Below are 24,497 nucleotides of genomic sequence, written 5' to 3'. Positions count from 1 at the left end.
ACTCCTTTAATCGACATATTAGATAAATGTGTTAAATTCTATGAAACCAATCTAATCTTGTACACCCATCCACCTCTCACATGCAGACTTAAGGCATTTGGATTTAGCAGAAGCAGTGGTACAAAGTTCGAAGAGCAAATGATTAACACGTAATTCCACATGAATCAAAACTGAGAAATCACTGTAAATATATTTTGAACATTTGAATACTGGACCAATGACCTACAACTTGTGAGCAGTAAAGGCAAGGCACCAACCACTTTACTGTCCATTCACATGCCTGTCATGTGCCACACACTAAGCTATTAAGACCACCAGCATGGGTAGAACACTCCCCTCAACAAACTCTCCCTTCAGGGGACCATGATATGCATATACCCACAGGACTGAAATGCCAATCGCACTGCCACTCAACCGTCATCAGCCAACTTACAAACAAATCCGTAGTGTGTGAGCCAACAGCCATACGTATGCCACCATCTTCCGTGAGCAGTCACTCCTACTAGGACCATCTGACCTCTTCCTTCACGAGAACCCAAGGACAATAAGCCTAGGTTAAGCTTAGTCTTTCTCTTTATGTCTCTGTCTCACTCTGAGTCATGACTTAAACTATCTGGATGATGTAGAACTGTCACGAAAGTGCAGCATATGCTATAGATTCAAAAACGTGTCTAGTCAGGACTGATGCGTAGCTGGGAGTTGGGGGCTCTCTGAGCTGCAGAGATTCTGGTAGAAGAGGGGCATCCCTACTGCCATGGCTGTGGTCTTCATAATTGCTCAGACCCCCAGGACATTGTAGACTGGTTTGACAAATTTTGTTGCTGCAAAACTGTAAATTGTAACCACACCATGTGCCTGTTACAAAAAAATACAGTGGCCCAGCCAGCCAATTTGCACATTGCAACAAATATTAAATGGGAAGCGGCATGTCTGATGCCAGAGAGCGTGCAGATTTCAACTTAAAATTTGCACGCTCTGCCTTCATCCTGAAGCATCCCTTCTCGGCGTGAAATACTTCTGCTATAGGGAGCTATGAATGTGGCTCCCTCCACCAACGTTCTATTTTCACGCAAGGTGAGGGGAGAGGGAGCTCCCTGAAGTGACGTATGTCATGCTGTACGGTGGTTGGGGAAGGATGTGGCATGGAGACCTAGGAAAGATGGCAGACCGGGGATGGTCAGGAAGAGCAAACTGCACCGGAGACTGAACAAAAGGTGACTGGGGAGAAAAGAGTTGAAATGCAAAAGGAGGGGGGGCGCAACGTAAAAGTAGGAAGGAGGACTTCCAGGGGCAGGTGGGTTAGGGGTGGTGTAAAACAAGCGGTGGAGGGAGCATAACTGGGAGGGCAGGAGAAACTACTGCCAAAGGAGTCTGAAGCCCTCGCATACTTGCTGTTTCCATGTCTCCAGCAGTCTTTCTCCTGGTTGTAATTCCTGGCGTTTTGTTTTGAGCTTCTTGGAGGCTGGCCTGACCTCCAGGAAGCTTGTGGTGGTTTCACACGCTGCACAGTACAGGAGAGAAGGAAAAAGCCTCTTGTCCACTTTTTTTTTTCTGAACCAGCGCAGCAGCGTGGAGTCATTAAAAGGAGGGTTTAACCATGTATCAAAAGTTATTTTAAGGGGCTTTTCGAGATTATTTTTTTTGGGGGGCAGATTGCAAAATTTGGATTACTGGAAGGCAAGTATCGGACTGAACGTCAACACCTGCAAAATGACTTTCAGGTTCTGCTCCATGAGCCTTTCCTTCAGATGCAGTCTCAGTACTAGAGTCCAACTCAGATCTGCCCTCCATTATTTGAGTTGGTGCCTGTGCAGTAGTCATCCTTGGTGCCATCTCTGTTCACTATCAAACTTTAATCCTCACATACTGTGTCCTAGGTAGAGAGCAGAGTTACTCATAAAAAGGAATGCTGTGTGTGTAAAATGAGCTGACATTGCGAATGAAGTGCAATGTTGTGCAAATGGGAGTGTACTTTAAAGTCTGAGCAGAACAATTGGCTCAATAAAAACAAGAAATGCATTTTGCTTACACAACTCTACGATTCAAAGAACTTCTCCAAAGATTCTGAAAGAGAAGAAAATAAATAAACTTGCGGCACATGCAATAAGAAGGCAAGCTGAAAAACATTTTTGTCTCAACTAGTTATTTACATACTAGTCCCTGGCCCTGAAAAACTGCTTTGTGTGAGGATGTGCTCCTTGAGAAAGGGCAGAATGCCTTACAGTTCCAGTTGACAATGGCTGAAGAGGGATGACCCATGGCCGCGTGCAGTATGCTGTGGTGGGTGGAAGCAAAATGTGACTCGCACAATTGCAGGCCAATAGGCGATGTGGACTGACTCGTGGCCCAAAATGGAGTGTTGTGATAGACAGAAGCAAAACCTGAATGACACAGTAACAGACCAGTGGGGGAGCTGGCCTGACGCATGGCCTCACGCACTAGGTTGTGGTCGGCAAAAGTTAAATTTGAATGACCCAATAAGAGACCAATGGGTGAAGGGGGACCCAACACAAGGCCCCATACTGTATGCGGAGGCCTGCAAAATAATGTGAATTGGGCAGCCGGACGAGTGGATGAAGTGGGCTGGCCCATGGCCATGTGCTGTGTCCTGTGGTGGGCGGAAGCGAAATGTGAATTACACAAAGGTATATAATTGATATATGCATTTTATGGTTGGCGCTAATCTATTCATGCATTTCCATCATTTTCTCAATCAGTCTAAATTCCTCATTGTTATGCAAATAGTTTACACACCGTAGTTAAAGAACCGCACCTTACAGGAATGCATGTTAACAGATCCTATATATTACTGCTTTGCCTCCTATAGTAAGCAAAGAAATAGGACTGGCTATGTTCATTTCAAATTAAGGAGAGTAAATCTTGTGCAGCATAACGAATAGGCATTTCCTGATGAACTGTATCTTTCTTTACTACGTTTATATATTTCATGACCACGTCATATAACTGGACCGAAAAATGTAGCTTTATTTTTGCCAGTGTAATCAGTTTTGTCATGGATGGTGGTTTAAGGGCGAAAATACTTTTCAGGAGGATTGGCTGTGGAAATGGAAGGCCTTTGCTATGGACTCTGGAAGACAGCCATGATGTTGAAAAACGAAATGTCCTGGGCGGTCATCCAGGTTTTGGACAAGTGGCAGGCACTTGGTGGACTTATCAATAGTGGTGTAACTTCAGAAACTTCAGGAGCAGAGTGAGAGTAGGGTAGCCTTGCAGAGTGGATATGAGGGGCAAAAGGTCAAAGTGACTCTTCCAGAGAAGCGAGATGGAGGTCAAACGAGGATCTGACCATGAGATGGTCCACTGAACAGAAAGAAATGTGAAGCAAAGAATGAAAGACCATGGTTCTTATAAATCTAGTAAACCATAATGTTTTCCGTACGCTCCAGTCTTACATTGAATACCAGAGTGTGTATGCACAGTTTCTGTGCTGTGTTTGATATGCAGTGTGTGGGATTATGAGCTTCATACTGTACTCTGTACCCTCGAGGATGCGGATTGCAGTGCAGCTTTCCCTACATTAGGTCTCCTCCCAGGTTTGTGCAAGGATACCCCCGCACTTTGCACCTGATTAGAGAAAACACTCTCAGGCAGGCTTGTGACTCACTAGAGAAAAGCCAGATTTCAAGTTCAAGAAGAGAGTGCAGGGGACTGTAACTGGACCATCACAGGGTCAAGTGGTAAGTGGTAAAGATTAGGTAGTGAACTGTAAGATCTTTCTGCAATTCAACCGTTTGTATTGTGTACATCCCTGCCTCTTAGGCCCAGGAAAGCAGATGAGAGTTCTTCTGACCGGCCAAATGGTGTATGGTTCAGAGAAGAATATTCGAGAACAGTGATGGCTGAATTATGTGGGGTGTCCCATGTAGCTGCATGGCACAGGTCTCGGAGAGGTAGATGTCTGCAGAGTGTAAACACATGGTGAACTGCACGAAGCAGTTGGAAGCTTCCTTTCTGTGACTGTCTGAATAAATCCGTTACTAATTCAGAAGTTATTATAATGTAATACAAATATAAACTGTTGAGTTACCCCTCAAATAAAAGCCTTCATACAGTCCCAGACTAGATGGGCCGCAGCAGTGCCCTTGTTACTTGAATATTCTCTGAGCGCTGCCCTAAGATGGGTACCATAATACATTATTCAAATATGGAAGAAGTTTGTGAAAGCTCTTCATTCCTTGTTTCTAAGCTGTACTCCAATCAAATCTGACTTGGAAAAGTAGGTGTGCAATGTTGGATCTCAGGACGTGGATTGAACAACCCATGTTGAGACCTCAATCCACTTGAGATGAGCTCAGCTCTAGTACTCTCTATTCCCAAATTGTAATAATTAACCTAATCTGGCAACATTAAATAAAAATAACAAAAAATTTAAAGAAGCCTTCCCAACAATCTAATGACGTGAGGTTGCCGCCCCGCCTTTCACATAGGGAGAAGCTACTTTGTGCTCATTTTGTCCCCACCTAAGATCTGAGATGAAATGTCTGCCTTGGTCGCCCCTTGCTACTTTAGATATGTGTCCAGTTAAGGTGATACAATTGAATCAAACAGTAATGTGTTCATACCATCCTCAGCTCTACGAAGTGGCCATATGTCACACACCAGTCCTTTCTGGAACAAATAAATAATTGTTATTGATTAGTCTGGTGAATGTAATTCCACGGGAAAGTACTCCACACTACAATTGCGCCAGAGATAATTCAGTCCGTGGATTTGCCACAGGAGAAGAGTCCTCTTGCTAAAGATTTAGAATTACTGTCACACATCTGGTGACTTTTTTCCCCCCATTATCGCCCAACTATCAAATGGTCCTACTGGGCCGGATGAGACTATTGTTGTCATCTGGGGTGGGCTTGATCAGTCTTATCTACGGCAATGACTCACCAATGGTTTCTAGTGTAACTCAGGCATGTGCAGCATCAGTCCTCAAGAAAAGTAATACCTTGCATTGCTTTACTTCCTATGAGTGAGCTAATGCTCCAAACACAAAAGTGCGAGTATTGTGCCACAACAGGGCACTAGTCTGCCGGTGTCTGATTAAGGTGTCTGGATTCATATGAATTTCCATCTATAAGGAAATCATGATGAGTTACCTACAATAAATAACGAGAGTTTATTATGAAGCATATGTACTTGTAATGTTTTACCCTCTCAAAAATACGGTCATCTGGAATGAGATTTACTTTTTATGTCAGAGGAGGGTTTTGGGACCAAGAGCCGATATTTTAATAGTTCCTGGATAGACCGGCTGGTAGTAAGCTGTGCAACCAGGGGTATGCAGTTCCTAGGGGGAAGACGGGTCTTGCTTCGTGATGCCCTCACACACCCCGGAGGATGTCATGCTTCATCATTGGGCTTTGCTCCTCGTCGGTCTGGCGCTGCAATGCTCGACGGGCTCACCGTGAACGGGGCTCTTTGGCGGTGATCTTTTAGTGAAGCAGCAGTTAGGTGTGTGCGGGTATGGAGGCAAGGATAGTGAGTGTTAAAATAATTTGGGCTAATCAAAACTATTTTATTATTCTAGGTAGATCCTGCTTAGTTGAAAAATATCAGGATGCCCTATGTGGAGGTAATGTTCCTACAGGGCTATCTCTGTGGAAAGGGTCAACATGTTTCGTGACTTGGTTGCTCCTAGCGAGTCAAATGGCACTTCATCAGGACCTAAGTGAGTGGTTTGTGTTGGCCTACTAGATGTCTGGCTCCTAATGTTATTGGATGGTAACCAGGCAAAAATAGCGTGGGGTCCTAATAAATTGTACTGGACGGTAGCGTATGACCTGTTGGGGGAGAGAAGAAGGGGGCAGAGAATAAAAATTGTTTGTTTTTAAAAAAACATTGTGATGGTTATAAGATCAAAACCTGCAAGGTTCAGGTAATGTGTCTCTGAAATAACTGTGGTGGCAGTGCCTGAAGTCGCGTTACCGTGGTGCTAGCGGAGACCTCGTGGTTCAAGGATGTGTGGAAGCTGTCTCAGTTAGATATCTATTACAATCTCTCAAACGCTCTTGGTATGCTCCATGATAAACTGACTACCAAATTTCAAACGCGAAGAGTAAAATAATCGCATCGGATGCGTAAGACCATTCATCAGAATGTTACCATAAATGTTGCAGAACCTCTGAAACCTGGGAATTTGCAGGGTTGTGGGAGGTGTAGCCATGGGGTTCGTATATGATGTAATTTAAGGAACTCTCTTGGTAAGCTGGAGTCAGGTGGCCAGTTCACGTGGGATAGCAGGTTGTAGGTTTATTGAAGTTCTAGGTTAGGTTACAGGTTACATAGTAAGAACCCCACCAGGATTAACATCCTCTCTGCTCAGCCCACTCTAACTGCCAGTCACTCACCAGCATTCCATAACCTCACACACTGCTGACCAGAGCAGGGAACAATGGAGGTGTGCATAGAATGCATCACAAGCTTAGCGGGTTATAACACGCTGTTTCACAACTAGGCCTTGAATTGCATAGCAGGTGGCTATTTACTGGCTTGAAAGGTAAGCAAGTCTTCTACGCGTTAAATACTAGCGACAGCCAGTAATTATTTAGAAGGTGACAGGGTATCCAGTCAACCAGTATCTGTTGCACACCTTTGTTGGAGTGGAGGCGTGAGGAGCAGGCTTTCTACAGGTAAAGTTACAAGGTTTCTTTAAAGCCTGCTTCCGCTAACCTTATGTGGAATTATAAATTTGTTTTGGTTCCACAGCTGTTGAGAAATTCATTGATATTTTTACAGTGTGGACTTGCTGTGCATTACGGGGCAAATCTGCCCCGCCCACAGCAGTGACTGCTAATGCTAAGTTTTGTGATCTACAAGCAGAGAGGATGGGAGGGTTTGTCTATGCAAAATATCCGCAGGAAAGCAGTACAGAAGAAATTCTGAAAGTTGACTCTGCAACTCCTATAAGGAAGTTTCCTATAAGGAAGTTCCATGACCTTCTAGAAGTTAAATATGGATATTTGCCAATCAGAAATGGCATATAGGCAACTCCGAATGCCCTACAGTGTCGCCTATGCTGCAGGACTACATAATACTGGGTGTAAGATTGAAGTCTCCCTTATACCACACCTCCTTGATATTCACATTGAGAAAGAAGCTAGGTTTCATATGAGCCAGAATTGAGCACTGTATTGCATTGTATTGCAATTGGTTTTATAAAGCATTTTATTTCTCTGATGTGATGCTGAATTGCATTGGAGTACGATTAGCTCACTATCCAATTGTGTAGTGTTGGGCTGGACAAGTGTTGTATAGCAGTGGGGCCTATGTGGAAAGGCTTGTGCAGTATGCTCGTATGCTTTCTTCGGTCACTCCACCTAAGTGGGTAGAGGAGGGAAGACGAGTGAGGAGTAGAATACATTCACTTTACATTAATTTACATTTGTGTCTGGTTGGAAGGGTGTGTAAAGTGTTTTGTTGTCGTGTGTGATGAGTAGGGGGAATGCACATAACTCGCTGCCCCGATTATGAAGCTGCTCTTAAGTGTGGAGTGAAACGAGGTAATGGGAGATCGCTGTGCATGCGTAATGCCTGTCATTCTAAACAGGCAATGGATGTGGTTCTTGGTTCGTTTTCAGTAGAGTAGCAACCCACAGGAATGTACTGAATTATAGGCAGCTGTGGTAAATGGTTTTCAGAGTCCCCCCAGAGGTGACAGAGGGCAACCCACAAGAGTGCACTGGATTTCAGGCTGACATGCTAAATGCTCTTTGGAGTCCTCTCAAAAAAGGCAAAGGGCAGATCGGGCAAATTACTCCTTGGTTTACAAAGTTGATTTCTAAAGTCTATGAAGAAACCCAGAAGATGGTAAGACTGGATCATAATTCACCCTGGTAAATACTTTCAGAGATAAAGAAACTGTCCAACTGGGTAGACTGAAGTATGCTACTTTGAAATGATGATAAAGAACAAGTATAGCAACACTAGAACTACTTGCTTTGCCAATCCGCCATTTAGCCTTATCCGTGCTTTTTGGTTTTGCCATGGTTTTAAGCCATCACACCCTTCTCCGTGTCAACTAAACTTTGGGTAAAAGCAAGCTTGTTTTGGGGCTCAAGAAACGCACATTGCCATCATGGTACCTTGCATTTAAGAGAACGCCTTTGTGGGTTTCTGTACTCCTTGTGAAGGGGCAGAATGCTGCCACTCACAGTAAAGATAGCCATTGGCTAAATTGGGCTGACACATTACCGTACGCTATGGCGGGCGGGAGAAAACATGTGTGACACAATTCCAGACCAAAAGTTGAAGGGCTTGCTGAAGGCTCCCATATGTACGTATATTCTGCGCATATTTTTAGTACGCTCAAAAGGTCCTAGCCAACTCCAGACTGAAAAAATAGAAGCTAACTGCTCAAAAGCACTGACCAACAAAGGCCACTGTTGGTTTACTTTTTCAACACTTTTTAGCTTCAGTCCTTCTCCATCTGGCTATCCCCTACTACAAACGCCTTACTCAACACAACACGACACAAGATGAAAATGTTTCAATGGGAATTACATTTTTTAAACCATATCTATAAATGCTGAAAAGCAAAGGAAAACTTGCTGGGTTCATATAAAAAAAAAGCCTACGTCTTTAACTTACTGCAGTTGTGTGTAGTTGTACAAAATAAAGATTTTTGGCACACTCGCTAAGCTGCCGGGTTTTGGCTCCCAGACTGAGCTCTTAATCAGAAGTGCCCTGTTTGCGCACAGGGCAGTGTATGAAGGTTCAGAAACGTTATCTTTCAAACACTGTGAACCGAGAAAGAGCTTGTTTGTTCACTAATAATTTCTTATGAGATACAGCAGCTCTTTTGGACCCCATGTGCTTAGACCGCAAATCTAAAATACAAACTTGCGCTCGAAAGCATGCAAAAATGGTTGGTTTGTTGAGTCGATGGAAAAATACAGCGTTTTGAAATGTATCTCTGATCATTAGAAAATGGCTTTTAGAAAAGATGGACGAAAACACCAGGGAAGGCCTGAAGTGTTTCACGGTAGATGAGGCCTGTATGAACTCTAGTTTGTCAAAACTCTATATGAATGTATGTGTGCAATTTTTGTGCAGAACAATTCTAGTCGAAGATCAATTGATAGTGCTGTACCTGGTCAAAAAGGAAGGGATTCACTCAGTGAGTGATTCGAGGGGAGCTGTGATTTGAGATAAAAAATGGACGGTTACGTAATTGTGAAGTAGTGTTTTTTTAAAGTCTTCGTCTTCAGTTGATTCCTAAATTGGAGCACGTCTGTGGTCCTGATGCACAGAGATGACGTTCCTGATCCAGGGTGTATAATTGGCTAAGAGCTGGAGCCTTGCTTTTTCTTATGTTTATGGTCTGGCTTAAAAGCACAGCTGTCGCCAGACAATTATGTGAGTATTACTAAAGTCGGGCTTTAGCTCCACCCACATGTTCGGAGCCAGGAGTACATGTTTTGATTGGGCAGAAGTTGTGTGCTTCCCCCAAAAAGTGCTTTACCTCAACACAGCTGTGAACATTTTGTTTATTTATTTTTTCCAGGTGACTGAGCTTGAACTTTCCGGTGCACACACACAACATTGTAATGCTCTTAGTCTCCTAGATTACAAGATATTTTTTTTCCTCTGGCAGGAGTGCAGATGAGGAGGGCAGTCATTAATCTACATAGTTGCACTGTCATGCCAGATCTAAAAATCTGGTACAAAAGGGGGTGGTGATGGACGGAGCATCAGTTGGCATGGTATGCTCAGACGTGAGTCCCTTGCTCACTTTGCCACCGGATTCAAGCAAGCCTGGCTGAAGACTGCTGAAATGCCAGAAACCGGTCTTCGGAAGCTTGTTTCCGGTCCAAGGAAGGCATGGCTTGGCAGTTCGGGCTGGACTGTTACCATGAGACACAGGGTTAGACTGATTTGCATATGGCCTTGTCTGAACTGGGGTGGCAGAGTGGGCTAAAGAACGGTGATGGATTAAACCCACATCTCTTGACTGGGGGCGGGGGGGGGGGTCTTTGATTAGTTCAGATGCTCCGTCCATCACTACCCCTTTTGTACCAGATATAAAAATCTGTCACCTGACCTTTTAACCTACACCAATGTTATTCTACAGTTCTTTGTTTCAGTACAAATGCATATTAATTCCCATGCTATTTACGCTTTGCATTGCCATGTCACTCGGTCAAGGATTTGTAAAGCATATGAAATCACCTGTGAGGGTCTCCAGCCTCTTGGCATCTTGAACCTAATCTCTTCTGAATTGGGAGCCAGTGTAGGTTCTTGAGGTGGGGTGTCATGTGTGTTCTTCTGGGGAGGTAGAGGATGAGTCTGGCCACCGAGTTTTGTATGGTCTGTCCCAACAGGAGGTGTGCGGTGATTCATACGTAGAGTGTGTTCCCGTAGTCCAGCCTGCTGGTGATGAGGGCCTGCGTAACGATCCTTCTGGTGTTGACTGGGAGCCACCTGAAGATTTTGATGAGCATGTGTAGAGTGTGGAAGCATGCGAAAGATACTGTGTTTACATGTATTTTCATAGATGGCTTGCTGTCCACAATGATGCTGAGGTTGTGGGTGTAGTCTGTTGGGCATGGGGATGTGCCGAGGTCAGCAGGCCACCATGCGTTGTTCAATGGAGAAGTGTATTCCCAAAGATGAAAACTTCAGTCTTGTCCATGTTGAGCTTGAGACAGTTGTCCTTCATCAAGCCCGCAATGTTGATCATACATCTGTGGAAGTTGGCTTTGGTGGTTTATGGGTCTTCGGACAGCGAGAGGATGAGCTAGGTGTCATTGGTGTAGGACGAGTGGGGGTGAGGGACTAGCCTAGGGGGATTCTGCAGATCTTCTTGGGTTCCGAGAACATACAGCATACCACACAACATCCTTGTGAAGACTTATTGACATTTCCAAAGCTTGTTTTCTTTTTGCACTCCTGCATCTCCAGCCTAACCTGGATGTGGCCATGCAGAGAGCCACCAGAGATCAGCCAGGCTGGCTGAGGTGCAGTCATGAAAGCTTTTGTAGATGCAGCTGGTTTTGAAAATGTTGCAGTCCCATCAAGGAGAGCTATTTGAATTCCACAAGAATGGCAATGATGTGATCATATTTCGTCAGCCCCATAAGCCATGTGGCGTGTAGGGTTCCCTTAAGGTGGGCCAGTGTGGCGACTAGGAAGCCTTGGAGCAGGGTATTGCTACCATCAAGATGCAGGAGTGGGAGGGCTTGAACAGCAATTTTGTTGTTCTTTCGGCACATGACCTTTTTGGTGGTTGTGCTCCTTGAGGGAGAGGGAGGATCAGAGGTGAACCAGAGACTTGGAGTTGTATTTCCAATCTGTCCATGTTCACCTCTTTGAATCCCATTTGGTCTAGTTGTTGCTGTTGGCAAATAGCAAGAATTCTGTTTTGGTGGCTGTGAGCTTCTGGCTGGTGCACCAGCCAGGTCTGGGAAAGGCACAGGCAATGTGGGTGACAATATAGACTGACCATATAGAGCTTACTTTAGGCATAAGGTAGAATAGATGAAAATATGAGGTTTGCTGATGCATCCGCCCATTTACCCACATGCACAATCCCAATAATAATTTAGAACGTAATCATTCAGAAGTAGATTATAAATCTGACATATATTTGTCAAGAGAAAGTTAATTGATCCTGGACACTAAAGTACTCCTACATATAAGGATGAACCTAGTCTATAAGATGCTCGCTCTACCATGCAAATGGGCCACAGATTAACAGTGCGGATAGTAGTGCTACTTTAGGGCAGGGTTTGCTGGCTCATATGAGGTTGCTTGGCGTTTTTTAAATGGCAAAGAACTCTAGGTGCTGCTATGGATGTTTAATCCCAGTGAATTTGAGGCACAAGCGATTGCTTTCTGTGTCTGATGTTGATGCCTGGTTGCCATGACTGGCTTTCTGTGATGCCAGTTGGTTTGTTTTTTGAGCTGCTGCATTTTCACTTTATGCATGCTTGCTTCCTGACTGTATATGAGAATGATTTAAGGTTTTATTAAGCATTCCTTTTGTAACTATACCTCTTTCCTGTAGACGAGAAATCTGGCTTTTGCGTATCTTCATTTCATTGTATTATGATAAAAATATACTGAATCATGATGTTTATTGATATGCTTGAGGGTGCTTTAGCTCGTACAATAAAGGAATGGATTTATGAACACCTTACTCTGGGCAGCAATGTGCACCTCCTAATTGGTTTGGTTACCAATTCGAAATAGTTGGTTACAAGAACATCAGTTTATCAATAAGTTTTTTTTATTACTTCAAACCACACCCCTGACGTAAGCTACAAACCCCACCTATCTCCTTGCTCTGAGGTCCAAATACCCTGACCCCCACCCCTCCCAACCCCATGCTGTCCCTACAACTACCCAAACCACTTCCACTGCTCTTAGGCCCCAAACCCCTATTTTGAAAAACTACTTGAGCCTGAAAAACTACCCTACTCTTCACTAAGCCCTAAAAGAAATACCTGAATGACCCATTGCCTGCCCTGAGGCCTAAACCCCTGTCCCTTAAACACTATCCCGACCACTCTCCGCGCTGTCCTGAAAACTACCACAACCCCTTCCGCTGCCCTTTGGCCTAAAACCCTAACCCCTAATTTAAACTGCATCTTTAATTTTATAATGCCAAGATAGTCGTAGCAAGGCAAAATTAACCTATTGTAACGAGAACTGATAAGCAGTCACTTATAGACATGGTTAAAGAAATATTTATTAATTCTTACAGCGCCTGGAAATGTGCCATTGTGGTATGTTAAACAATATGGAAAAGATATGTTGTGTTGTGCGATCGTAAAAAAAAGAAAAAAAGCTCCCAATGCCAAAGGAAATCCACCCCGTGCCTTAATTTAAGCAAAATCACTTCATCAGCTTATGACCAAGGTGTTGTTCGATATCTAAAAGCAAACCTTGGCAAAGCCAGTTGGTCAAACTTTAATGTGCTGGTGCTCGCAGTGTAAGCACATTAGCTCAAGAAACAAGAGGGAGCCAGCAGGAGCGTACACAGGGAAAATAGTTTTAAAGCCCAATACACGCTCCGCTGAATGCAAAAGGATAGTCTAGAAAAACCGGAAGAATTAGGTTGGCGATAAACTCCAATGGGCTGTGAGCCAAGACCTGATTGACAAAGTTGCAAGCCAAATGGTAAGAGGCTGTTTGACGAAAGCCAATGATTTAAAGAGGCGGACCAAAGCCCAAACTATGTATATTGTAAGCAGCATGTCTTTGTGATAGACGTGTTGCCAAAACCCAAACCTTAAAAAAAAAAACACGTTGAGTCCAGGTGTGTTTTATTCGAGAGGTGAATAAGGACAGTCAATTTCATTGCCACTCACTGCACGCAAAATAAAATGCGTAAGCTGCTTGCTGCGGTGTCGGGTACAAGACAAACGTGCCCTATAATCCCCTCCACATCTGCCACCGACATTCGTTGGCCTCAAAGCTGGTCAAACACTTGGCTCCAATAACCCTAAATAGGGCAAGGACCATTGTCGGACAGATGTCCAACTTAGGCAAAAGTGGTATTCTAGTAAGAGTATGACATTACTAGTTAATTGTAGCTGAGATTCTTTGATAAATTTGCCTACAAAACCTTTGTCCTTTAATCCGGTGGACAATCTTAATAAAATGAGTACACTTGTGGGTGACTAAGATGACGGAATGAAATTATTGATCATTGTTCTTGCAGTAGATGGCTTTCCAATTGTGTTCACTGGATGATATCTGAAGGTTTTTATTTGTTCCCCGCCCCTGAAGCCCAGCTCAAGACAAAACCGATCGATACTTGTTGACCCTGTACTTTGTAGGAGACTCCATGTCATAGGCAATACCTTGGTCCAGTCTGGCTTCTTAGCCAGTATTGTTTTGGGATTCCCAATAGATCAGGCCTATAGATGAGTTGCAAAGTGCGGTTCCCTATAAAACAGTACTGGTGTCTACAAGACCAACGGCCTCTTCTCTTCTGTGTTTGAATATCTTTGGTAGGTTCCATGATTGACTAAGCAAAACACATTTGAAGTTACTGTGCCTTCTTTTGCTTGGAATTCATGAAGCTGACCGGTAATACCTTTTTTGCCCTCTCTTCCACATTCCACTCCCATCCCCTCAGCCCAAAAGGCAATGCTCTGATCATCAAATACTACAGACTATATTCCTGCACCGGGAAGTTACTTGCCTTTCACCCCCAAAAGATTGCATGCTGTTGTTGTAACAATGGCAGTGCAGTGAGGTGGCAAATAGACAAGCCACTGAACCCATAAATCTTAATTAAATGAGAAGCTACCAAGACACTTCTTCGCCAGTGAATATTACCTTGTACGCGGTTTCTACTTGTCTTGATTTTTGCCTTTTGCTTACTTTTCATGGTAGCTCGCCTGCCCCCAAAGCTTGGCTGTTTGAAAGAGCCTCTTAATCCTTGCGAAAAGTTTATTTTTTAGGGTCCCTCCTTCTCATAGAAGTCGGGTTGGCTGACAGGCATATTCCTAATTTAAAGCTACAAGCCTGTATGTGTATGTATGTGTGCATTTGTGTGTGTATGTATGTGTATATGTATATGTATATATATATATATATATTCCAGCTCCAACCGTCCCTGAATCCAAGGAAACGATCACGCACTCACGGGGGTATAGTTCTCAATTGATTTTATTACCGGCTTTCTCCAACAAACAGACAAACGCGTTTCGGACTGTAAGTCCTTCGTCAGTGTCTATGCATGCAATGTTATCCAGCACATTATAAGCAAACCTCACTTCCTGTCACATGTGAGGGGAAAAGACAGACATCATTACGTACTGTGTAAATGGAGCGGCCATTTGTAAGTGGGTAATTCTCGTGCAAGGTTCTATTAACACCATGCAAGTTTGGCCCCGGATTTATACTGATTCCTACATTCACTTAAGTGGCAGTGAATACAATAATCTTGCCGTGGATCATATATATATATATATGTGTATGTGTGTGTATATATATGTGTGTATATATGTGTAATATATATATATATATATATATATATATATATATTATATATATATTATATATATTTTTGTGTGTATATGTAGATATTTTTCCCCTGCGTTTTGGTTTTATTTGTATTGGCAGTACAGTTTACATGTAGCAAATGTTAGTCATAAACAGCATGCGTGTTCAGAGGACATTTGACATGTGGGGCATTGGCATCTGTCCCCTATTTCACATAAACCAATGACCCATTGTAAAGCTCCCTGTGCCATTTCTGTACAGCAACCTGCTCCTGCAAAATGCACATTGCTCATTGTGCAGGGGCCCTGATGTGTACATCACAGTGCTCCTCTGAGGTGCCAGTGCTCCCTTAAGGTGTCTCACCCAGTGCTACCCTCTGAGGTACCCCACCAGGGGCTCCCCTTAAGGTGCCTGTCCTTCAATGCTCCTCTTGAAGTGCACACCATCTGGTGCTCCCATTGAGTAGCGCGACGTTCGCTCCTCCCATCCGTGGCCCTCTCTCCCGGTGCTCCTCAGAGACCCTATCTCCGGTGCGGTCCTGGGACATTCCACCATGGTTCTCCCAGGAGACCCTCTCTCCCGGTGCTTCCCTGATGCATGTCAGTCAGTGCTCACCAAGTGCCCACCAGCCTCTGCTTCCTACTGCAGTGTTCTGCATTACTGACGGTCTGTGTGCATTTGGCTCCGAGCATCCCTTGGGCTTTGTGAAAATGTCTCATGCTCCATTTGTGCACATGACCTCCCTTGTGTTGCTTGCCACTGTGCACATACACTAAAAGAAAGCAAAACATTTGGGCCTTTTCAGTTCGTTTTATTGTGCTTTCTGTGCGTTGATCTATCCAGTTAGTCGCTGTGAGTTTCCAGACCTCACTTACTCATTAGAAAAATTCTAACTTAAATGAATAAGCGTGACAAGAAACTGAACTTTGTTTATCACACATGAGTAATTTCTCCTGTGCACTGGCCTTTCTACGTTTTTTCTCTCGCCATGTCACTGTGCTTTTACAGAGGTATATTCTTGTTAGAATAAAGTAAACTTTCTAGGACTATCGCACTAGCTCTTGGTATATTTGCTTGGTGCCTTCTTTATCTTTTGGGTTCTTCGTAAAGAATGCACTAATTTTACGTATCGTTGGATTGAATCTGATTTTTGTGAGTACTTTTTTTTGGGATCCACCAAAATTTCTCTGCCGACACATATAAAACTATGAAAATCAAATTACTGTGTCTTCTGGGTTACTTACAGGGCGCAGTTTGAAACACGACCTATGGGTTGTTTTTGCAGGTCAGAAATCCTTTGTATGCAGCAATGTAACTTTTTTCACACCATTTCGACGCGGAGTAGTTTAGTGGCACTAATGTTAAGAGCTCAAAACCACTGAGTAACGTTGTAAATATTCATCACCTTCCTAAAAACCTAAACTTCCAACTGCGGAAGATATGCCCCACCCTTCTATTATCAATAGTTCTACGATTTTCCGGTGGTCAAAATGCACAAATCTTCCTAAATATCACAATGGGCCATCTGGGCCTGTCAAAGCTACTTTTGTGCAACTAAATTCAACCTGGATGCTCAAAACATTTTGTGAATTTCCTCCTAAGTAAACAGTAGCTTGGGTAGGCATTAAGAGTCGAAAATCATATCTTTAGATAATTTAAGTTTATGAACCGAAATTGACTTTTTCTTCTACTGTTTGACTACTCCATTGGAAGCATCCCGTGTAGTTAGGTTGACACAGGTACTTTCTCTCTTGTTTGCTACTATGATCAAGTTGCAATGATCCTAATGTTGTGTTGTATGCCCTCTTGCTAATGTCCTCATTAACCCTCTGTTTTCTTTTCACGTAGGGTGCCAGGGTCCTGGTGGATGCACGGGATAAGCTGGGGATCCCCTGGCAGTACACAGAGAACGAGAAGCATGGCATGTTTTTGATGGCTTTTGAGAACAAGGTGGGCGTGCCTGTCGAACCCTCCACCTTTCAGCTGTACGTGCCTGCGCTCCGTGCCCTTTGGAGGGATTCGGGGATCAAGGAAGCCTTCAACAGGAGAAGTGAATTCCAGCTGGTGAGTGCACTGGGAAGCCTTGTGAAGATGATCTTGTTTACTATAGCTTTTAGCTTGACTTTGCATTTCTGTGACAATTTAGTTCCATTAGTCTGGTATTTACTACCCAAATCGACACAGATGTGAGGAAATAAGTCACCTGGTGAGAAGTTTGGCCACCATTTCTTCTTAAAGTTTCTGATTATGTTCTGTTTGTGTGTGATTTTTTTTTTTTAGGGCTCGCCTGCTGTGCGCATGCGCATAGCTGGCGAAGCTCTATAGGGGCTTAAACAGCGTTTAACCAAGCACGATGACACTGGCGATTCCACGGAGTGCATGTGCTTTTTAGGTCATTGCGCAAGCGCAAGCCCTCGAAAGCGCGTGCACAATGCCACCAGCCGCCTGCCTGCCTGCCTGCCTCGCATTACCACATCAAAGGCAGCCCTCCCAGCGCATTTCTCACCCCCTAATTATTCACGGCCGGCCGGCTGTACTTTCAGTTTCACGGCCGCAGGCCGTGTCTCCTTTTATGCTTTTCTCCGTCTTTTTTCTGTCTCTGATTCTCCATTTCTCTGTGCCTTTATGTTCTCCTCTCTCTCTCTGTCTGCTTTTCTTTTTCTTGCAGCCTCTCTCACTGTCCAGCTTTCTCCCTCAATGTCAGTGTAAGTCCATAATTGTGCGGTAAACACAGCAGTCACAGAATCTTCTAAATCCAATCACCTCACCATTTTTCAATTACCAATTTATTAAAGGAGAGTTAAAAGAAGCTTAAACATTATATATAATTCCAATCAAATCCCAGTGCCAACTTCACTTTTTAGAAAACTGCTTTTTCAAGCTAACTTTCCCAAACTTAATGTATACCATTTAAAATACACAATGGGTACCATGCGTACATAATATGGCCCTACATTGCCATCTTAGGGTTCCTGTGACATTTATAAACCACTCTGCCTCGTCACCTTGTGGTTCATGATAATACTAGAACCCCCTCATGGCAATATCGGGCCACATTACCCAGTTACATGCTATGTTCTCTCTCTCTGATTTTCTCTTTCTTACCGCCTCTCTCACTGGCCAGCTTTCTCTCTCATCGTCTCGCTATCTTCCTCCCTCTCTTTGGCTCGTTTGTCTCTGATTTCTGCATTTCCCACCTCGACCATATATGTCTCTCTTTTCGAGCCCTGGGCCTGTTTTTCAGTGCTACTCTCTCGGTGCCTCTAAATCACTTCTCCAGCCTCAGTCTGTCTCTCTCTCCTTTGTGATTCTTCCCCCCTCCCTCTATTTCAGGTTTTCAGTCTTTCTCTCCATCTTTCTCTCTGGCTTCCGCTGTTCCCGTATTCTTCTCTCGTCGTCACTCTCGTTCCCTCACTCATTTTCATACCTGTCCATTTTATTTCCCCCTCTTCATCCTTTCCGCTTATCTCCACTTCATTGTTTTCCTCTTTTCCTCCCTCTTTTCATTTTCCCCTCCAATTTTCCTCCTTCCTCTCCCAGTTCATCCTTACTGCTAACCCTTCACCCCAACTAATTCTCCTCCCACCTATCTTCGTTCTCATTATCACTTTCTCATACTTACTCATCTCTCACTCTCCTCACTACAGCACTGCCTCTCTGTCTCCCATCGTCTCTCCCACTCTCACTTTCTTTTCGCAGTCTCTTAAAATCTCTAATGCTCTTTTGCCTTCTCACTTCCTTCCCACACCCACGCACCTGTACTCTAATCTATTGAATTAACTCCCCACACACTCTTTTTGTATCTCTCTCCTGTTTTTTCCTCACCCTCTGGCTTCTCTCTACCCCAGCCCCTCTCCCTCGCTCACTTTTAAAGTTCCCCGCGAGCCTTCTCTTTGGCTGCGGCCAGTGCCTCGCAGCACCCCTTCTCGGCGCTCTCTGGAGCCACCGTCACACCGCTGTGCGGCTCATGGCTGCCGGCGCAGCCTTACTACCCATTAGCCGCCTGGCGCAGTCATTCTTGCACTCATGGGCCACGTATAATTGTCCGTCTCGGCTACAAATTGCCTCTCCCCGCAGGCCCATTCGCATAAATCCTGCAAGCTCGTCCAAACCTGCTCCGGAGTGCGCGAGAGCGCCGCCCGCGCGCCCAGAGCCAATAATGGGTAAATCTCCACTAAATGCTTCCTTCAATTAAGGCAGGGAAAAAAATAATAATCTCCCGGTTTTATGTCACAAAACATTAGCAAATGCAGAATCATTTGGGGGGAGCGGAATGGGGGGTCTTTTGGCAGGGACGCCGTGTTACATCAGGACGCCAGAATGCAGGCTCGTGAAATTCATAGAAGGTTAGTGCACGTTTTGGTGATTCTCCTCCCCCCAGTGTACTTTTTTTAAAAACTTGTTTAACTTGTTTAATCACATTAACCTTTAACATTTCTCCCCGTTTGGTGCCCTCCCTCTTAACACCAAAATCTACACTCCTCCCACCCCCACTTCCGGGTTAAGTAGAGTGCCCTTCGTCATCGGCCGCCCGGGGTCAGCCTCTCCCGGATCCCCTCTATAGCCGCAGGGGCCACGGTGATCAGCCCACCTCTCCTCCTCCCCTGCAGCAGCTGATCTATCACTGCAGTTCACACCGCTCTGCAGGTAAAGCCCTTTAATGCCTTTGTGCCTCTCCCGGATCCCCTCTATAGCCGCAGGGGCCACGGTGATCAGCCCACCTCTCCTCCTCCCCTGCAGCAGCTGATCTATCACTGCAGTTCACACCGCTCTGCAGGTAAAGCCCTTTAATGCCTTTGTGCATTTAGAGGTGACTCATTGGTTATGCAGCATTTTCCATTGTTGAGAAAACCAGCCTGAATGCTGTCCTTTGGACCACCAAAAACCCACCCAATAACAACGATTAAGCTGTTAAAAACGTTGTTTGCGCTTTGAAGGTGCTCTCCAGCATGTTCAAGAACTATGAATTCATTAAGATTATTAACACCAGAAGGATCACTTCTGACATTTGATTGGTTTTTGCACTTCACTTTACTCATTCAGTACGGCTGTTGGATAGATTTTTAGGTCTCGCCTATCCCACTCACCCTCACTCACCCTCACTCACCCTCACACACCCTCACACACCCTCACACCCCCTCAGCCTCACAACCCTCTCACCCTCTCACCCTCTCACCCTCTCACCCTCTCACCCTCTCACCCTCTCACCCTCTCACCCTCTCACCCTCTCACCCTCTCACCCTCTCACCCTCTCACCCTCTCACCCTCTCACCCTCTCACCCTCTCACCCTCTCACCCTCACAACCCTCTCACCCCTCACCCTCACCAGCATAGCATAACAAAACATAGCATAGCATAGCATAACAAAACACAGCATAGTATAGCATAGCATAAGAAAACACCGCATAGCATAACAAAAAAAAGCATAGGATAGCAAAACCTAGCATAACAAAACAAAGCATAGGATAGCAAAACAAAGCATAGCAAAACAAAACATAGCAAAGCAAAACACAACACAACACAGCATAGCATAGCATAACAAAACACAGCATAGCATAGCATAGCATAACACAACAAAACATAGCATAACAAAACATAGCATAACAAAGCATAGCATAACAAAGCATAGCATAACAAAGCATAGCATAACAAAGCATAGCATAACAAAGCATAGCATAACAAAGCATAGCATAACAAAGCATAGCATAACCAAACATAGCATAACCAAACATAGCATAACCAAACATAGCATAACCAAACATAGCATAACCAAACATAGCATAACCAAACATAGCATAACCAAACATAGCATAACCAAACATAGCATAACCAAACATAGCAAAACAAAACATAGCAAAACAAAATATAGTATAGCATAACAAAACCCAACAAAACATAGCATACATAACAAAACATAGCAAATGACAAAGCTATTAATTTAGCTATTTTAAAGAATAACACATAAATAAAAAAACTTTGATTTATAAGACCAATAGCTCAAACTTTCCTAATGCGAGCCCTATTGCATTTTCAATGCTTGTTTTGCTAGTCTCCCTGAGCCATACAGCTGTCACTTTGGGTTTGTATAGGTGTGCTCTTTTAATAGGTGTGAAAAAGGACCTACTTGCTGACTAGTTTCAAGTAAACAGGAGAGAACAAAGTCTTTGAATTTGCACTGTATTTTTTTTAATCCAGGGCGTGGTTTACTGTAGTGTGAGCAATATGCTGAGGAGCTCCTTAAAAGCCAAGGAGTGGGAAAGGAATGCTACAAAGGGGATTTGTAGTAGCATAATGAACCCAGCATTTGTAAAGCATCGGTTTCGCCTATGTAATGAATAAAGAGCTGTTTTCGTCAGTCATCCTCTAGGATAAGGAAAGAGTCACTGACTTAAAACATGGATTGGAGAAGATGTGGTGCAGCAGCCAGAGCTGCTGACTCGAGAGCTGGTGAGCCATGTTCAAGTCTTGGCTGTGCTACGCAACATCCTATGATTCTATGCAAATCACTTAATCTTTCCGGGTGATAAATTTTTAAATAAATGTTGCAATAGTAAAAGGCAAACGTTATTTTAAAAAAATATATAGCGCCACTAAAACGGATGTTAACAGTATTTCGGCGGCGGGAAGCAGAGAGGAAAAAGCATTGGTAACTGTAGGAAAATAGGCTACAGCCAAAAGAAATGGAGTAAAGGTAAGTGGCGCGCACACAGGAACCAATGAGAAGCCAGGAAAGGGAGGAGGTGGGATGCAAGTCCCCTTTAAAGTTTATATTAAAAACAATAGATTTTGCATGCGCTGTGCAGGCGAAACCTAAAAACTAAGAGACCAGACAGCCAAAGCAGAATTTGAATGCATAACCTTGCACCTCGGACACAACCACAAACCCCTTTTCATTATACAAAATGGTGCAGGTTCAGGGCAGACATTACCTGCTCTTCATTCGGACAGGCTTCACCATGAGATTTAAGGGCAGTCCGGGGCAGATTACAAAGCAGGTGAGACTGCCCAGGCAGATTACAGAATAAATGTGGCCGATTACTGAACACACGTGGTAGCCTGGGGCAGATGACAGCACTTACATGGCAGCTAGGGCCAGATTACATAACTATGTGCACTGGTGCAAAAAAATGTAAATTCATTTGTACCATGTTGGCGGAATTTGCATCTGTGCATGTTGGGACCATTCTCTGAGGACATAGAAGAAAGCTTTGCGTTTGAGAAAGATGCCTGCATTTTTTTTCCCGAACAGCAATGTCCCCCCCCCCCCCCCCCCCCCTGCTTAATGAAGAAGATGCAAACAATGAACAACCATGTTACTACTTTTATTCACCTTCAAGTTTGCCTTGGTTCAACATGCGTCCTGTACTCTGCTGCAGCACAATAAATTGGTCTAATCCTGGATTACGCAAGCAACAAAAATGGTGAAATTACGTTGTCCCCTCGTTTGCATCTGGGCGAAGTGTAGGCTGCTGGATTTCAATCCTGCTTTCAGCTTTTAACTACTAAACAAAATATTATTCAGGACAATTCACTAACTGGAACTGTAGAATGAAATATCGAAAAATATATAGCGTTGGCAAGTTGTCTCGCTCACCCCCCACACTCTGAAATCCTGGTGTTTATAGTCCAATCTCCACAAGACCCCATGCGCAGTATGGTTCCAAGTACAACACGTCCTGCTGGACACGCCTGCTGCTCTCTAGAGTTTCTGACTATTACCGTGTCCACAGCAGGGCCACGGACAGGGAGGGGCGTCAAGGTGGTTTACTGCAGGTGCTGTGCTTTCTGAGGGCCCCGTGCCTCCAGACACAAACATATTCCCATAAATGCATTGTGCGGCTACTCCTGCTACTGTTTGCCTGGTGAACCTTTGAGCTTGCAAAAAAATCAAAAGTAGAGTGGGGCCTATGGACCTAGAAGGATCTTGATGAAAAATCTGTAGGACCCTCAACAGCCATTTTCCGCCACTGGTATGCGTCTTCCCGTCGGCTTAGTCCTGCTTAATAGCATCATCATTGGGTCTTTTTTTACCTCCACCAAGAGGTGATCCTGAGGGGTTGACTGGGATCTACTCCTAAAATAGTGATTTAAAATTACCTCATCATGTAATTGATTTAATAAAGGAGAAGAAAAAGGGTAAGGTTAAAAACGGAGGTGGAGGTGAAAGTAGAACATGTAATGTATCCTTCACATCATATAAAACAAAGGTCTACATGCTTCAGCCCACCTGCGTCCTTGCTGGGTCGATGGCTTTTGTCAGGACCAATTTTAAGGTGGAAGTAGTCCCTCTTTCTTTCTTGTTCCAGTGGACGGGAGTAACACTGTCCCCAGGATCAGACTAATATGCCGGTAATTAATTCCGGCAAACGAGAACCTTGTTCTCAGCTGTAAATGAAAGAGGCCAGCCAACAAATAATATAGAACGTTGTATAATTTATCTTGTTCTAATAAAGTATATATGCAGATTCTCGTGTTGGCTAGTGATTTGACCTTCATGATGGTTGCATAATCTGTGTGTGCTATTTGCTCTCAATTATATTTATTTTGTCTACTCGTAAAAAGGAAGGAAACATTCTTTACATATTACTGTTACTCCATTAGTTGGTCATACATATCATCGTACTGTTTAATATCATTTGAAATTATATAGGTTTAATCAAGTCAGGATTTATAAAGTGCTCTTTTGTACGCGGTTGTCAAATAGATTTTATCGGAAGGTTAGGATTGTGGTAAAACCCAATAGATGTAATCTAATATTGCATGTACCATTTATTCTAAATTGTGACTTAGTGAAATTCTAGCTATTTCAAAATACAAAAATTCCCGAGTTGGGCAAAATATTTTGTTCTCGTGAAAGGTTTTTTTTACCTTATCTTCAAACGTGCCCCATAGGATGTCGGGGGAGACGACGTGACTGCCCTCCTTACGAAGAAAATGGTGTCTGGAAAATTACCCCAAACCGTGGGTTAAAGCTGTCATGGCTGTGCTTAGCTGTGAAGTAGCGGCTTCCGGGACCGTATTTATAAAGTCTGCGATAATTGGCTTGAATGTTATTCATACACAGGGGAAGACCGACTACAACCTGTTGGTATTTGTTGTTACGATATTTCAGTAATGTTTTATAAACGTGTGTGAATTATTGTGCTGTATTAAGATGTTAGATATCATGTACGTTAATATATTTCATATGTCTTTTCTTCAGTTATTTATAAAAAATCATGACGTTGGTGCATCTAAGAAAAAGTTTGCTTTCCATTTGTTTAAAGATTGGAAAAGAAGAAAAGAATATGTGGGACCCAGTAATCTATATATATTATTTCATGGGTCATCAGCTTTGGCTTTTTATGTATTTGTTCAATCAGATAGGTGAGCAGCATTTCCATATTCTTTTTTGCATGGTCCATTACTCGCACATTTTAAGTGTTCAAAAAAGAGGAATTGAGTCTCCAGGTGACCCTTATGGGGCAGAGCGGGATCGACGCAGAGCCTCAGGAGGGCTCCCACATTCTCGAAGGGGCTATGCTTAA

The 24,497-nt window shown here is 43.7% G+C and overlaps 1 protein-coding gene across 1 annotated transcript in view; it reads left to right on the top strand.

The window, feature by feature from the left end:
• Positions 1–24,497, top strand: part of GNA12 (G protein subunit alpha 12) — a 236,472-nt gene that overhangs the window by 124,739 nt on the left and 87,236 nt on the right. Inside the window, exon 2 of the mRNA XM_078664995.1 lies at positions 16,819–17,034. Coding sequence (XP_078521121.1) covers positions 16,819–17,034 — 216 coding nt within the window. The remainder of the gene's footprint in view (positions 1–16,818; positions 17,035–24,497) is intronic.

The sequence above is a fragment of the Lissotriton helveticus genome, chromosome 10 (assembly GCF_964261635.1).
Source record: "Lissotriton helveticus chromosome 10, aLisHel1.1, whole genome shotgun sequence".
In the NCBI taxonomy this organism is placed as follows: Eukaryota; Metazoa; Chordata; class Amphibia; order Caudata; family Salamandridae; genus Lissotriton; species Lissotriton helveticus.
The sequence above is the reverse complement of the archived record's forward strand: the minus strand, read 5'-3'. Positions and strand labels throughout refer to the sequence as shown.